At 36.1% G+C, this 12588-nt stretch overlaps 2 protein-coding genes across 2 annotated transcripts; one reads left to right on the top strand and one right to left on the bottom strand.

The window, feature by feature from the left end:
- Window positions 1-2232: 2232 nt before the first annotated feature.
- On the bottom strand, window positions 2233-7278 carry LOC126705321 (glutamate--tRNA ligase, chloroplastic/mitochondrial). The gene is made up of 12 exons (XM_050404219.1): window positions 6578-7278; window positions 5944-6065; window positions 5292-5474; window positions 4954-5072; window positions 4748-4796; window positions 4521-4622; window positions 4269-4371; window positions 4047-4110; window positions 3528-3642; window positions 3146-3246; window positions 2734-2890; window positions 2233-2644 (listed from the first exon to the last, which is right to left on the bottom strand). The coding sequence occupies exons 1-12, from the start codon at window positions 6951-6953 to the stop codon at window positions 2414-2416; spliced, it is 1722 nt and encodes a 573-aa protein (XP_050260176.1). The 5' UTR covers window positions 6954-7278; the 3' UTR covers window positions 2233-2413.
- A 706-nt stretch (window positions 7279-7984) lies between these two features.
- LOC126705322 (probable L-cysteine desulfhydrase, chloroplastic) lies at window positions 7985-12523 on the top strand. The gene is made up of 2 exons (XM_050404220.1): window positions 7985-9513; window positions 12043-12523. Exon 1 carries the CDS (start codon window positions 8160-8162, stop codon window positions 9507-9509), a length of 1350 nt encoding a protein of 449 aa, XP_050260177.1. The 5' UTR covers window positions 7985-8159; the 3' UTR covers window positions 9510-9513; window positions 12043-12523.
- The last annotated feature ends 65 nt before the right edge of the window (window positions 12524-12588 follow it).

The following is a 12588-nucleotide window of genomic DNA, read 5'->3' as shown; positions in this document are numbered from 1 at the left end:
TATGAGAAAATAATAAATTAATTAACTCGTAAACAAGTTTAAGTTTATTTTTTTTTCCGAGCTTGTTCGAAAATAATCCGAGTGGAATGTCAAAAGACCAATGGTTAACACACCACATCATGAGTGTTGTAGAATCAAGACTCTCAAAATAAACGTACGGTCTGCGATGCAAAGCTAAGCTTGTATTCAAAAACACCCTCCAATCATGAATGTGATTGGATCCGGTGGACTGTCATCTATGCATCAAATCACCTCCCAATCTGACCAAAATGACTTGGTAACTATAGCATTTACCCCACTGGTGGTTAGCAGTTCAATGACAATGACATATAGCAGACTTAGACTATGCCATAAAAAACAACATCCATTCCAGAATGGTAGCTACTTTACTAAAGATGGCGACCATTCCCATCACGTCTTTCAAAAAAATACCATTTTGACACATTAAAAATCAATTTTATCATTTTAACACATTATTTTACAACATACCATTTATCAAATATTCTATACTTCAATTCTATACATTATTTTAATGTATTTTTTTTTTTTTTTTTTTTGGCTTCTCAAAAAAAAAAAAAAAATACATTAAAATAATATTTACTATATATTAAAATAATATATTACCTTCTCTCTATCCCTATCACTATCTTCATCATCATCACCAACGGCCACCACTAGCACAAACACCGACGGCCACCACCGGCAACAACGCCGACGGCCACCAACGCCACCTCAAAAAAAAAAAAAAAAAAAAAAAACACAACCAGAGAGACCAAACCAACACAAACCCACATCCCAAACCCATCACCGGCACAAACCCACATCCACCAACGCCACCTAAAAAAAAAAAAAAAAAAAACACAACCAAAGAGACCAAACCGGCACAAACCCACATCCATCACCAGCACAAACCCACACCACCACCGGACATCCACCACCGGCACAAACTCACATCCACCAATGCCACCTCAAAAAAAAAAAAAAAAAAAACACAACCAGAGAGACCAAACCAAACAAACCCACATCCATCACCGGCACAAACCCACATCCACCAAATCAATCAAACCCACATACCAAATCCATCGAATCAATTATAAAATTCAACAAACCGCATCCCATCCACCAAATCAAACAAACCCACATCCCAAACCGCCTCCGTCGCCGTCGCTGATGGAAGTTTCACTTCCGGCCACCATGTCCTTCACACTGGAGTTCCTCTTCATCGCAAAGTGGGTCGTGATCAGTGGCGAGCCGGGCGGTCTTTGTCTCTCGGCGTGACAAGATTGGCGATGGCGAGATCGACGTGGTGAGATTGGCGATGGCAAGAGGGCCAGAACAAAGAGAGCAAGAGATGTAGACGGAGAGAGAAAACAGTGAGAAGAGAGAGAAAACATTGAATTAAATATTGAGAGGAGAGAGAAAATGTTGAATAAAAAATTATTTTCTGGAAATGGCATTTGTGTACGTACCGTCTCATATTTGAGACGATACTGTAGCATGTTCTAAAATTATAGAACATTTAACACACCAAACATTAAAATAAACCCATTTATGAGATGTTCCAAATCTCATAATTTTTGCCACATATGAACAATACCGTTCCATTTTGGAACGGTTCGGACAAGAATGCTAAAAAAAAAAAAAAAAATTTATTTATTTCTCTCTCATCCTTTTTGACTTTCTCTCTTCTCTCTCTTTCTTGGTGTTTGGTGGGAGGAATTAATATATTATTTTAATGTGTAGTAAATATTATTTTAATGTATAGAATTGAATGATAAAACATCTGATAAATGGGATGTTATAAAATGATGTGGAAAAATAATAAAATAAGCTTTTGGTGTGTCAAAATGACATTTTTTATAAAACATCTGCTGAGGATACTAATGTCACAAACAAAACAACACACTAAACTACCATTTTTTTTTTCTTATAAAGACAAACTTGTATTTGTTCTTTTAACTCAAATCCAAAAGATACGGAATTGGAACTAAGAAAGGGCGTATGATATTGCGGCATAGGTATCAACATTTCACATTCCAATTCCTATCAAATCAAACTTATCTATTGCAGAAACATTAGATTCAACACCTAGTCCTCATATCTTTGTCATCACTTTCATTCTTACATACAGAATCGCCTAGAGCCATCTTTCATTGAGTGTTAAGGATGGATATTTTTTATTCAAATTCATAACCATTCCATGCGTTTAAATGACAGAAAATAGATGCTCTGTGACCAATCCAAGGAAGGGAGACTTACTTATTGCATTCATAACATTATAAAATGGTAGATAGTATACTAAAGATGGAACCTTCATAATCAAATCAACTGCTCTTGACAACAGAAAAAAACATTCTAAAAAAATATATGGATGAACTAATTTTTAGAAATAGCCGGTCAAAACTGCGAATTCTCAGTTTGATATAGCAGCAGCAGATTCCAAAGGAGACTGATCCTTTATTAATGCTTCCCAGTCAAGTTGCCTCAGCATTTTGAACCTCTCATCCAATGTCACAAACCCAGCTTCTGGAGCAAAAACACCACAGGTTTCAGCTCTATGGAGTAAAAGAACACTTGCACCCATATCCGGGCCATGGAGTTTTCCTGTTAGCAACACTCGCAGAGGCATGAAGAGTGATTTCCCCTGTGATAAGGATGAAAGTAGACAGATTTTCAGTTCATGGCCAGATACTGTAAGTAGAATAAATATATCACTCTCTAATTAAAGACCACCTTGCGCTTTAGCGATTTGCCAAAGTTCTTCACCCACTTCTGCCAGCCAGCATGCCCTTCTTCAAGAGCACCAAGGAGTTCACCACTGTCATAGGCAGCTATGAGGTCGGCTGAAAATTCAGAAAGCTTATCTTCTAAGACAGGTTTAGCTTCAGGACTGCAGAGAGCAAAAGAATTTGTAATTGGATATGGTTGTGTTCTTAGGGGCCAAACCTATTTTGAACCATTTTTTTTATTACAGTTAACATTCTCCCAAATGGTACTTATAGCAATAATTAAGTGAAATAAAATCCAGTAGAAAAGCATATTTATAGATGACAAAATGTGTATTCAACTAAGAAAATACGAAAGAGATTATCAGGCCGAAAAAAAGATGACATATGACAACAGAATTAAGTGCAAGGTATATAACCTGTTTAAAGTACCAAGTAAAGGATAAGATATCAAGTTTGAGAGTGCTTTGTCTGCATCTGTTATCAAGTCAATCCCATCCTTGAGCAGCTGAACCGCTTCCTATTATACAAAATTATATTTCAACTATTACAACATGCTTGCTTTGCTTGATTATAGAATATTAAGACATCATAAAACCAAAATGAAATAAATTATCTACAGTAACCTGTCTTTCTGCAGCAGACCACATAATCCCATAATTTAAATAACAGTATAATCCACAACAATGCCAAGGATTACAAGATCACCTTAAATCTAAACAGAAAAAAGAAATTCTCTAACTTGAAGTTTATAATTATAATTCAATGCAATCAAAAGATTTTAATACTAAAGAGTCTTACTAGGATAAATGTCCCCTCCGACTCTGTGAGGATACCAGTGCTTTTCCAGTGCTCACCAACAAGCTTGGTCAACTCCTCTGATGGTAGTGCTCCTAAATGCTGACCATTCATCCACCTTTAATTTGAACATATACGAGAACCTATTAGGCAGCTACTATACACAATAATAACTTGCATACTATTAGACAGTTAACCTCCAATACATCCACAATTTAGAAATAGTCTCGCTCATTCAAAAATATGATAAACCATCTTTTGTTTTTAGTGACAGGCAGCCCAAATTATTGAGAAACAATCAAAATCAAATCATGGAAATCAAAATTTGAAATTTGGAATATTACACAATATATGCAACCATCAGAAAATGTAAACAAACATGCCATTGAATAACTTTTTTTTTGATAAATCCATTGCATAACATTTTTTAAACTCTACATCTTCAAGTCAAAGGGACTGCTTGCTGGGTGTAACAAACAAATAGGTTTTCTCAGCATATGGTAACCGAAAAGCCATATTTACCTTAACTTAGTAGAATCAAAGATAGCACCACCTTTGTTGACACGACCAATTGAGAATTTTTCAACTGTAATTGCAAAAATATATTCAGGTAAGAAATTGATCAAAAGAAAAATAAATGCACACACAAATTTTATATTTTTTTTATCCACATGAGCCTATTAGCATGGTGAGAGAGAGAGAGAGAGAGAGAGAGAGAGAGAAAGAGGATTCAAAATCACTAACCAAGTTGCTCAAGGGTGAAAAATTCATTTTCAGTGCCATCTCCCCAACCTAAAAGTGCCAAGTAGTTCACCATTGCTTGGGGTAGATATCCCATCTCCCTGAACTGTTAGATGGTAGTAAAATTGGAAATGTTTATCCTTATAAAAATATAGGCTAACAAGAAAAGGCTAATGACCAAAAAGGAGAGCACAAGAACAACTCATAATCCAACTTCTGCATGAAGTACAAATTCAAGCAATAAAGATTAATTACCTGACCCACAGAAGTTGCACCATGCCGTTTTGACAGCTTACTCCGATCAGGTGCAAGAATTAAGGAAACATGTGCAAAAGAAGGCATTGAGAATCCCAAAGCCTGTAGTAGAATAATGAATAGAGACCAAAATCAGTTTCTCTCTGTTGCTAAAAAAAAAAAAGAAAAAAAAAAAAAGAAAAAAAAACAAGGAAAAGCAGGAAAAAGATTAAGATTTTTAACAGTACCTTATATATCAGTGCTTGCCTTAAAGTATTTGGTAAATGTTCCTCTGCCCTGAAAATGCAAGTTTTGAAAGAATAAGATGTCTTAACATAACATGGACCACAACCAGGGTAAAGAAAAATTAAAAATTAGAGATGGTAAACTTGCTACGTTTACAAACAGGTAAATAGCAAATTTCCCTTAATTTTAAGGAGGTTGGACATAATACCTTATAACATGTGATATAGCCATGGTAGCATCATCAACTGTGACACAAAAATTGTAAACCGGTTGCCCATTGCTCCTCATTATTACAAAATCTCCAAGTGTGTCCAAGTTCCAACTAACCTTCATTTCACTATCAAACAAAGTTAACATCCTACACAACTTGATTTAACATTATGTTATTAGCTACATCCACTAGATTATTTACTTAAAGTTGATGGTTGGCAAAGCAAAAGCCCATCTGATAATTTGAAAAGCCCCAAAGAAAATGAAAAATGAAAAATAAAATAAAATTGTAACATAAGAAGACTACAGGGAGCCCAAAAAATGTAAAGAACTAACTTCGCCTCGAATAAGGTCATTAATTTTCAAACTCCCATCCTTTGGCACACGAAACCGATATGTATAAGGGGTTCCCTTTGCCAGCTCCTCTTGTACTTCTTCATCAGTTGCAGTTGCCCACTTTCCAGTGTATACAGGAGGCAGCTGCTTTAGTTTTGCAATCTCCTTCATTTTTTCCAGTTCCTGATGAAAATAATGATAAGAACATATAAGTAGAAAATACATTTTCACAAAACCCCCTAAACTTTGACCAGAAAGATAAGCTGAGATAGAAGATGGAAACTACTAAAAACCGAAAAACATGCATTCCAAAACGCAAAAAGATTGTGCTAATGAGGCTTGTAGTCCAAATAAATGACTACCTGACAATTAAAACCAAAAGGTACTAGTTTTGCTGAAACAGCATGGTGAAGGGGGGAAAAAAAGATTTATGCTCTCAACCAATGTGAGTGAAGGAGAGAGAGAGCTAAGAATGAAAATAAAGATTTTAGCCATGCTATACATTATAGAAAATATGAGTAACTTATCAACAGTAAGTCTTTATTAAAGCCAATTACAAGTTCATTTTTTCATCAAAAACAACTTTTCATTACTCCATTGTCATAACTCGTAAGTAATACCAACACAAGCTTCAAAGTTTAATGCCGATTACCTCGTTGGAACAAAAGCAACGATAAACATAACCAGAGTCTAAAAGTTTCTCAGCATGTTGCTTGTACAGAGAGTTTCTTTCGGATTGTCGGTATGGACCATAGTCTCCACCAACACCAGGACCTACAAAGTATAAAACACAATATTACTAAGAGTTTATATCTTAATCAATTGATTCACCTTTTGCTCAGAAGTATAAGGACATCAATGTGCTACTACATATAATTTAATATAGGAAGCAGGCAAGTCAAAAACACAGATAGGATTGTATAAAAACCAAATGAAAACAAGCAATGCTAATTATGAGTAGACAAAGACAATTATCACTCAACTCCAACTCTATCTCAGTATCCAACTGTCTATCATAGCTAAGAATGTGTGCAAGATAAACAAATAAATACAATTAAGTCTTGTGATACAAAAAATTTCACCTTAGTTCATAATAAAAGTAGCATAGCATAGGTGAAACAAGCAAATAAGTGTTAAACAAGTTAACAAATTGATTGTATTGCTGCTACACAATATAAAAAGTAGCATAGAATTGGGAATGCTTAACAGTAACTGAAAATCGGATCCCAAAGTGAGAAGAAAAGAATAATAAAAGGGAAAAGGGAAAAGGGGAAGGGGGTGGGTACCTTCATCCCAGTGAAGACCTAGCCAAGAGAGATCTCGCAAGAGGGCATCCTCAGATTCTTTAGTGGACCTCTCCAGGTCAGTGTCTTCAATTCTCAACACAAATTTGCCACCTTTGGACCTTGCGAACAAATAATTGAAGAGCGCAGTTCGAGCTCCACCCACGTGGAGGTTCCCTGTTGGCGAAGGAGCGAAACGCACGCGGACTGCTTTATCCTCTGCAGTGGCCGAGATTGAGAAACTCCTGCTGCTACTGCGAAAGCGTTTGTTAAAAAAGAGACAGGATTGGCGGAAAATGGAAGGAGAAGCAACCTCAGGGATTATACTAATCCTCATCCTCATCCACGACGGCGTTGTTCCTATTAAGGTCGTTGCCATTCTTCTCAATCTCAAACCCAAATTCAATTCTGTGAATCTGTGTCTATAGTTTAGCGTTTTTGCCGTTAGCTTCACCCAACAGCGCTTTATCTTATTCTTATGTTACTCTCTCTCTCACTAACTCACGCTGTCTGTCACGTGCTACTTTAAAACACATCAATGGCAAAACAGAAGAAAGAGAAATAACAGTTGGTGTGTTAACTCTTAAAAAAAATCCATATCACATCCGATCTTCAGTCCAAACTGCCACAGTCCACCAAAGGATGAGGGCGGTGTTGTTGATCGGAGAAAGAGGCAGATAAGAGAGAGAAAAAGAGGAACACAGGGAGAGAGAAAACTTAATATGTCATGGACGTTTTTTAACCCTTGGATTTTATGTGTGATACGTGTCAGTCATCTAAACTAAAATAGGAGTAAACAAGTGCAATGCACATATCAGTTTATTAGAGCAGTTTGTAGACGTTGGCTTTCTAACTAATATTTCAAAACAAAAGAAGACTAGCTCCATTTGAAAGTAAAATAAATAAATAAAGGAATTTAAATATAAGAATGCCTTTACAGCAACAATCTCATATAGTATATAACAACACCCAGATTCAAAATCAATCTGGCCATGTATTTATTTAAAATCAATCTCTCCCATTTGGTTGCAAAACACTTTTTTTTTTTAATTGACATAAATAAAGTTTGTAGTGGTTTTAGGCTTTTAGAATTTTATAGAGCAAACACTATTTAGAAATCCAACTCAACCATTTTTTAAAAGTGAAATAATTATATTAAGAGTCTGTTTGAATACTGTTTATTGTTGAAAATTGAAAACTTATTATTGAAAACACTATAATAAAATAAGTTTAAATATATAAATAATACTGTGGACCAGTTTTAAAGTAAAGTTTATCTATCACTATATATTTACGAGTCTTATAAACAGTGCAATGAACCTAAGAAAAAAAAAGTCATACCCGGACGTGGGTTGTTTTCGGTGCAATCAAACTCAGCTTAAAAAGATAAGAATAAATAAATAGAGAGAGACAACAGAGTGGAGGGTATATGTCTCAAGCTAATTAGTTTATTCAGTTAATGGAATGAGGCACTTCCCATTACTCCCACTCGTAACTTGTTCCTGGTTTTATCATCTCACTCACTTCTGATCCTTTCCCCTTTCTCTCCAAACTCCAAACCCTACAGCTACAACCTCCATCACCAATGGCCTCTCAGTCTCACCCTCATCTCAATGGTGACTCCAATACCCACATCCCAAAAAAGCCAAAGCTTTCATCTTTATCCTCTTCTTTCATCACAGAAGCTGAAATCCAATCAGAATTCAGCCACCACGACTCCACCATAGCTCGCATCAACAATGGCTCCTTTGGCTGTTGCCCTTCCTCCATTTCCAACTCCCAGCAACACCTCCAACTCCACTTCCTTAGCCAACCCGATCACTTCTACTTCTCCCACCTCAAACCCGGCATTCTCCGCTCCCGCACCCTCCTCCAAAGCCTTATCAATGCCCAACACCTCGACGAAATCTCCATCGTCGATAATGCCACCACTGCAGCTGCTATCGTCCTCCAAAACATCGCCTGGAGCTTTGCCGAAGGAAAATTCAATCAAGGAGATGTTGCCATTATGCTTCACTATGCTTATGGTGCTGTAAAGAAGTCCATTGAGGCCTATCTCACCCGTGCCGGCGGGCATGTTATTGAGGTACATTTGCCTTTTCCTGTAAATTCTAATGAAGAGATTGTGTTTGAATTTAGGAAGGCTTTAGAGAAAGGAAAAGAGAATGGTAGGAAAGTGAGGTTAGCTGTGATTGATCATATAACTTCAATGCCTACTTTAGTTATACCTGTTAAGGAATTGGTTAGGATTTGTAGGGAGGAAGGTGTGGATCAAGTTTTTGTGGATGCAACTCATGGGATTGGGTGTACTGATGTTGATATGCAAGACATTGGTGCTGATTTTTACACTAGTAATTTGCATAAGTGGTTCTTTTGCCCGCCTTCCATTGCATTTTTGTATTGTAGGAAGTCGTCCCAGTGCTTAGACCTGCACCATCCGGTCGTGACTCATGAGTATGGAAATGGGTTGGCCGTGGAAAGTGCTTGGATTGGGGCTAGGGACTATAGTGCTCAGTTGGTGGTTCCCAAGGTGTTTGAGTTTGTTGATAGGTTCGAGGGTGGTATTGAGGGGATCAAGAAGAGGAATCATGAGAATGTTGTGAAGATGGGACAGATGTTGGCAAAAGTGTGGGGTACGAATCTTGGATGCCCTCCAGAGATGTGTGCCAGCATGATCATGGTTGGGTTGCCGGCTTGTTTAGGGATTTCAAGTGATTTGGATACTTTGAAGTTGAGAACACATTTGAGGGAGAAGTTTGGTGTGGAAGTGCCTATTTATTACAGGGCACCGAAAGATGGGGAGGTTGATTTGGTAACTGGCTATGCAAGGATTTCTTATCAAGTCTACAACAAAGTTGATGATTATCACAAGTTCCGGGATGCAATTAATGAGCTTGTTGGCGATGGGTTCACTTGCACTCTTCTTCGTGGTTGAAGAGGTATGTTTTCCTTTCATCTACTTTTAATGATTTTATAAGCTATTTGTCAGTCCTACAAGGTACAATTTCATTTCCTTGTGTCTAGTACTCTGTTTCATCTGCTCTTTTGTGAAGTAGTCTAGTTATTATTCTGCCGAATGAGTGTGATTTCAAAGTTGTATAATTTATTTGAAACTATGGAGATGATAAGGTTGTCTTGTCATTTAGAACTCTGACTCATCTATTAATCCTGTAAGTATCACTCTTCACCCTTTACTCTTCAGGTGTTTTCCAGAACTTATTGAAGTCTTCAACCTGAGTAAAAGGAAGCATTCATAATTTTTCCATAGAAACAATTTTTTTGGGTGTTTAAAAGTGGCAACATTAAAAGGTGATAACAGTAGTTTAGAGCCTTTAACTATGAAATGCAACTCGATGAAATAAGTAGCACAATGAACAACAAATTTCATTGTGTTGTTTAAACTTTAAATTGGAAATTGAGTCATTTTTATTTTTATCCCTGGGAAAAACCAAAGGGATTTTCTTTTTGCTTTTTGTCTCAACTTTTTTGCAAATAGTCTAACTTTTAGCCTTTTTTTTTTTTTTTTTTTAATTATAAATAAACTAACTTTTAGCTTTTTGTAATACATTTAACATAAAAGTTACCAAAAAACATATCTATGATAAACACTATCCAAAAAGACTACCAAAAATAGGCAAAAGCCAAACGCTCAGTGATTATTTATCCTTAAATCACTTTATTCATAACTTGCATCTTTTCGGTCTCCTTATCTTTAAAATCTTTCATGGGCTTTTTTAAATTTGTGAACAATCCGCTTGTTCTGTATCATGTCTCTTACTTGATATTAGTGGTTGGCTTAGTGGTTCCTAAGGTCTCATGATATCCATAATCTAATATCTTTCCTTTAGCACTACTAATATCTTTCCAACTTGATGTTAGATTATGGTGTCACCAAATATTGTAAGTCTTTATTTATAGGTAACATAAAATATTATTTTAAATCATAGCCAACCCAAGTACATTGGGAATTTACTGTAGGGGCAAAAATCAGGAACCAAATTACTATGATCAAGTAAACAAGAAGGGAAAAAGATTACAAATGAGACAAACCCAAACTCCATTCAAGGAGAGTATGAAAGAAAAAAAAGACTTAAGCTCTAGCATAGACTATTTGCATCCCTCGATTCTAGCATTCTTTTCTCGCCAAGTACACCACATCAAGCATTGTCGCACAAGCCTCCAAATAACTATATTGCAATGTCACCTGAACTTACCCTGCCAAGACTTGAACAACTCAATAGCCTTATTCCAAACAAACAAAACACCAAATACCACAGTTCATATTCTATGGAGTAATGAAGAAGAAGATGATCCACCGACTCCCCACAATCAAGAACAATAATACAACTTTTCCAAAGGTTATCCATTGTTAAAATCTTACCTAAAGAAGCAGATCATGAAAAGAAAGCTACCCTTGGAGGAACCCTCGATTGCCATACCATTTTCGAAGGGAAAGATATGTTAGTAGGAGGGTATAAAGAAAGATAAAATCCTCAAACCTCAAAACCTCTATTCATTGCTAGCTTCCAACAAACTTTGTCAGGACCAAGACCCCGCACAAATGAAGAGTAGACAATGTAAAGTCCATAAACAAAACCAACGATTCCAGCTCCCAATCATGCACTGAACGACAAAATTGAACATCCCAATGAATCCTCCCAACAGAAAAGCACATAACCTCTGCAAGTCTGCAACACCAAATATTGAAAGTCTGAAAACTCATAACCAATTCCTTCTTTATTATCTTATTTTGGTTGGTGTTTTTAAATTTCTTAATTAATTTTAAACTTAGTATCAGTTTTGCTGTTCTTATTTTAAAAAGCTACCATCAGTTTCTTGGTTCAGTTTAAGAAATCGTGTTTTGTCATTCCTGTCAGCTGAATTTAAAACTTTTTCAATGTTGTGATGAAAAAAAAAAAAGGATCAATTTAATTGACAGCGGTTCAAGTTTATTTCATATTTTCATGTGCTAATAGTAAAAGTGTTTGTCTTATATTTCTGGTAACTGATAGTATGACTTGGAATATTTCATGCGTGTTTGTATCTGTGAACAGAGGTAGTTCTATTAGTACCTGTTATTATTCATGGGTATGAAACCAATGAATAATTGAATCATAGAACTCTTGTTAGCCACTTCAAACATGAGGCATAGTAGTGATATTAATGCCTTTATGAGATAAGTGGTTTTCCCTAGAAATGTCGTGTGTTGGCATGGAGCTACTGAGATGAAAGGAGGAAGCCTTCTTTTGGTTCTTCAATCCCTCTTGCAAATGTAAATAGGTGAGCAGTATGTTTATCAGACTCTTGGTGAATTCCGTATAGCTATTGCAAATTTGTGCAATAACTTGAAAGTCATTACTGCTCATTTGTGTTGTGTTGTGTTGTGTTGTGTTGTTGTCTATTTATCTTACTTCAACGAGGCACTAAATGTGGTTTTTTTTTTTTTTTTTTTTAAATTTATATAACAGATGTGTGGCTTGCGTGCTTGGCTACTTTTCATGGTTTTGCTACCATGAACTCCCAAAATAAGAGGAGAAACAAACTGCTGAGATGGCAAGTAGCAGGGCAGAACAGTTAGCTTTCGTGATTTGAGAAATGTTTTTCAATCTGTTGGGCTCCATGAAAGCTATTCTCCCGGCCATTTGGCGTTTATAAGCATTTAAATTTTTAGCTGCCAATTGAACTTTAAGTTTACATTAGTTGCTTGTGCTATCCTCTCTATGCAATGATGTAAATTTCTTTGTTGATTTTACTTTTCAACAAAGGCTAATGGAAGAGGTCGTGCTCTCATCCAAATCCTTCAAATGGTTTGCTACATTTAAGTAGATAGTATATATAACTGATGATATCAGAGATTTGACTTTATGCCAATAAGCTTGGACTGCAGAAACATTGGAATGTATGCTAATGCTCAACAGGGCACAGTATTGTTTGATGGTTGATCCTTTCCATATCACTTGTCAATGTTGACTTCCTGAACTCGTTTCTCCAAAAATAGATAAGGTACAAATAAA

This window comes from Quercus robur, chromosome 11 (assembly GCF_932294415.1).
Source record: "Quercus robur chromosome 11, dhQueRobu3.1, whole genome shotgun sequence".
Taxonomy (NCBI): Eukaryota; Viridiplantae; Streptophyta; class Magnoliopsida; order Fagales; family Fagaceae; genus Quercus; species Quercus robur.
The sequence above is the reverse complement of the archived record's forward strand: the minus strand, read 5'-3'. Positions and strand labels throughout refer to the sequence as shown.

Coding starts and splice junctions, on each gene's coding strand:
- LOC126705322 (XM_050404220.1), top strand. CDS start 8,160: ATGGCCTCTCAGTCTCACCCTCATCTCAATGGTGACTCCAATACCCAC.
- LOC126705321 (XM_050404219.1), bottom strand. CDS start 6,953: ATGGCAACGACCTTAATAGGAACAACGCCGTCGTGGATGAGGATGAGG. Junction 5,073..5,291: donor ATGACCTTATTCGAGGCGAA/GTTAGTTCTTTA, acceptor AGTGAAATGAAG/GTTAGTTGGAACTTGGACAC. Junction 4,111..4,268: donor TTTCACCCTTGAGCAACTTG/GTTAGTGATTTT, acceptor TTGCAATTACAG/TTGAAAAATTCTCAATTGGT.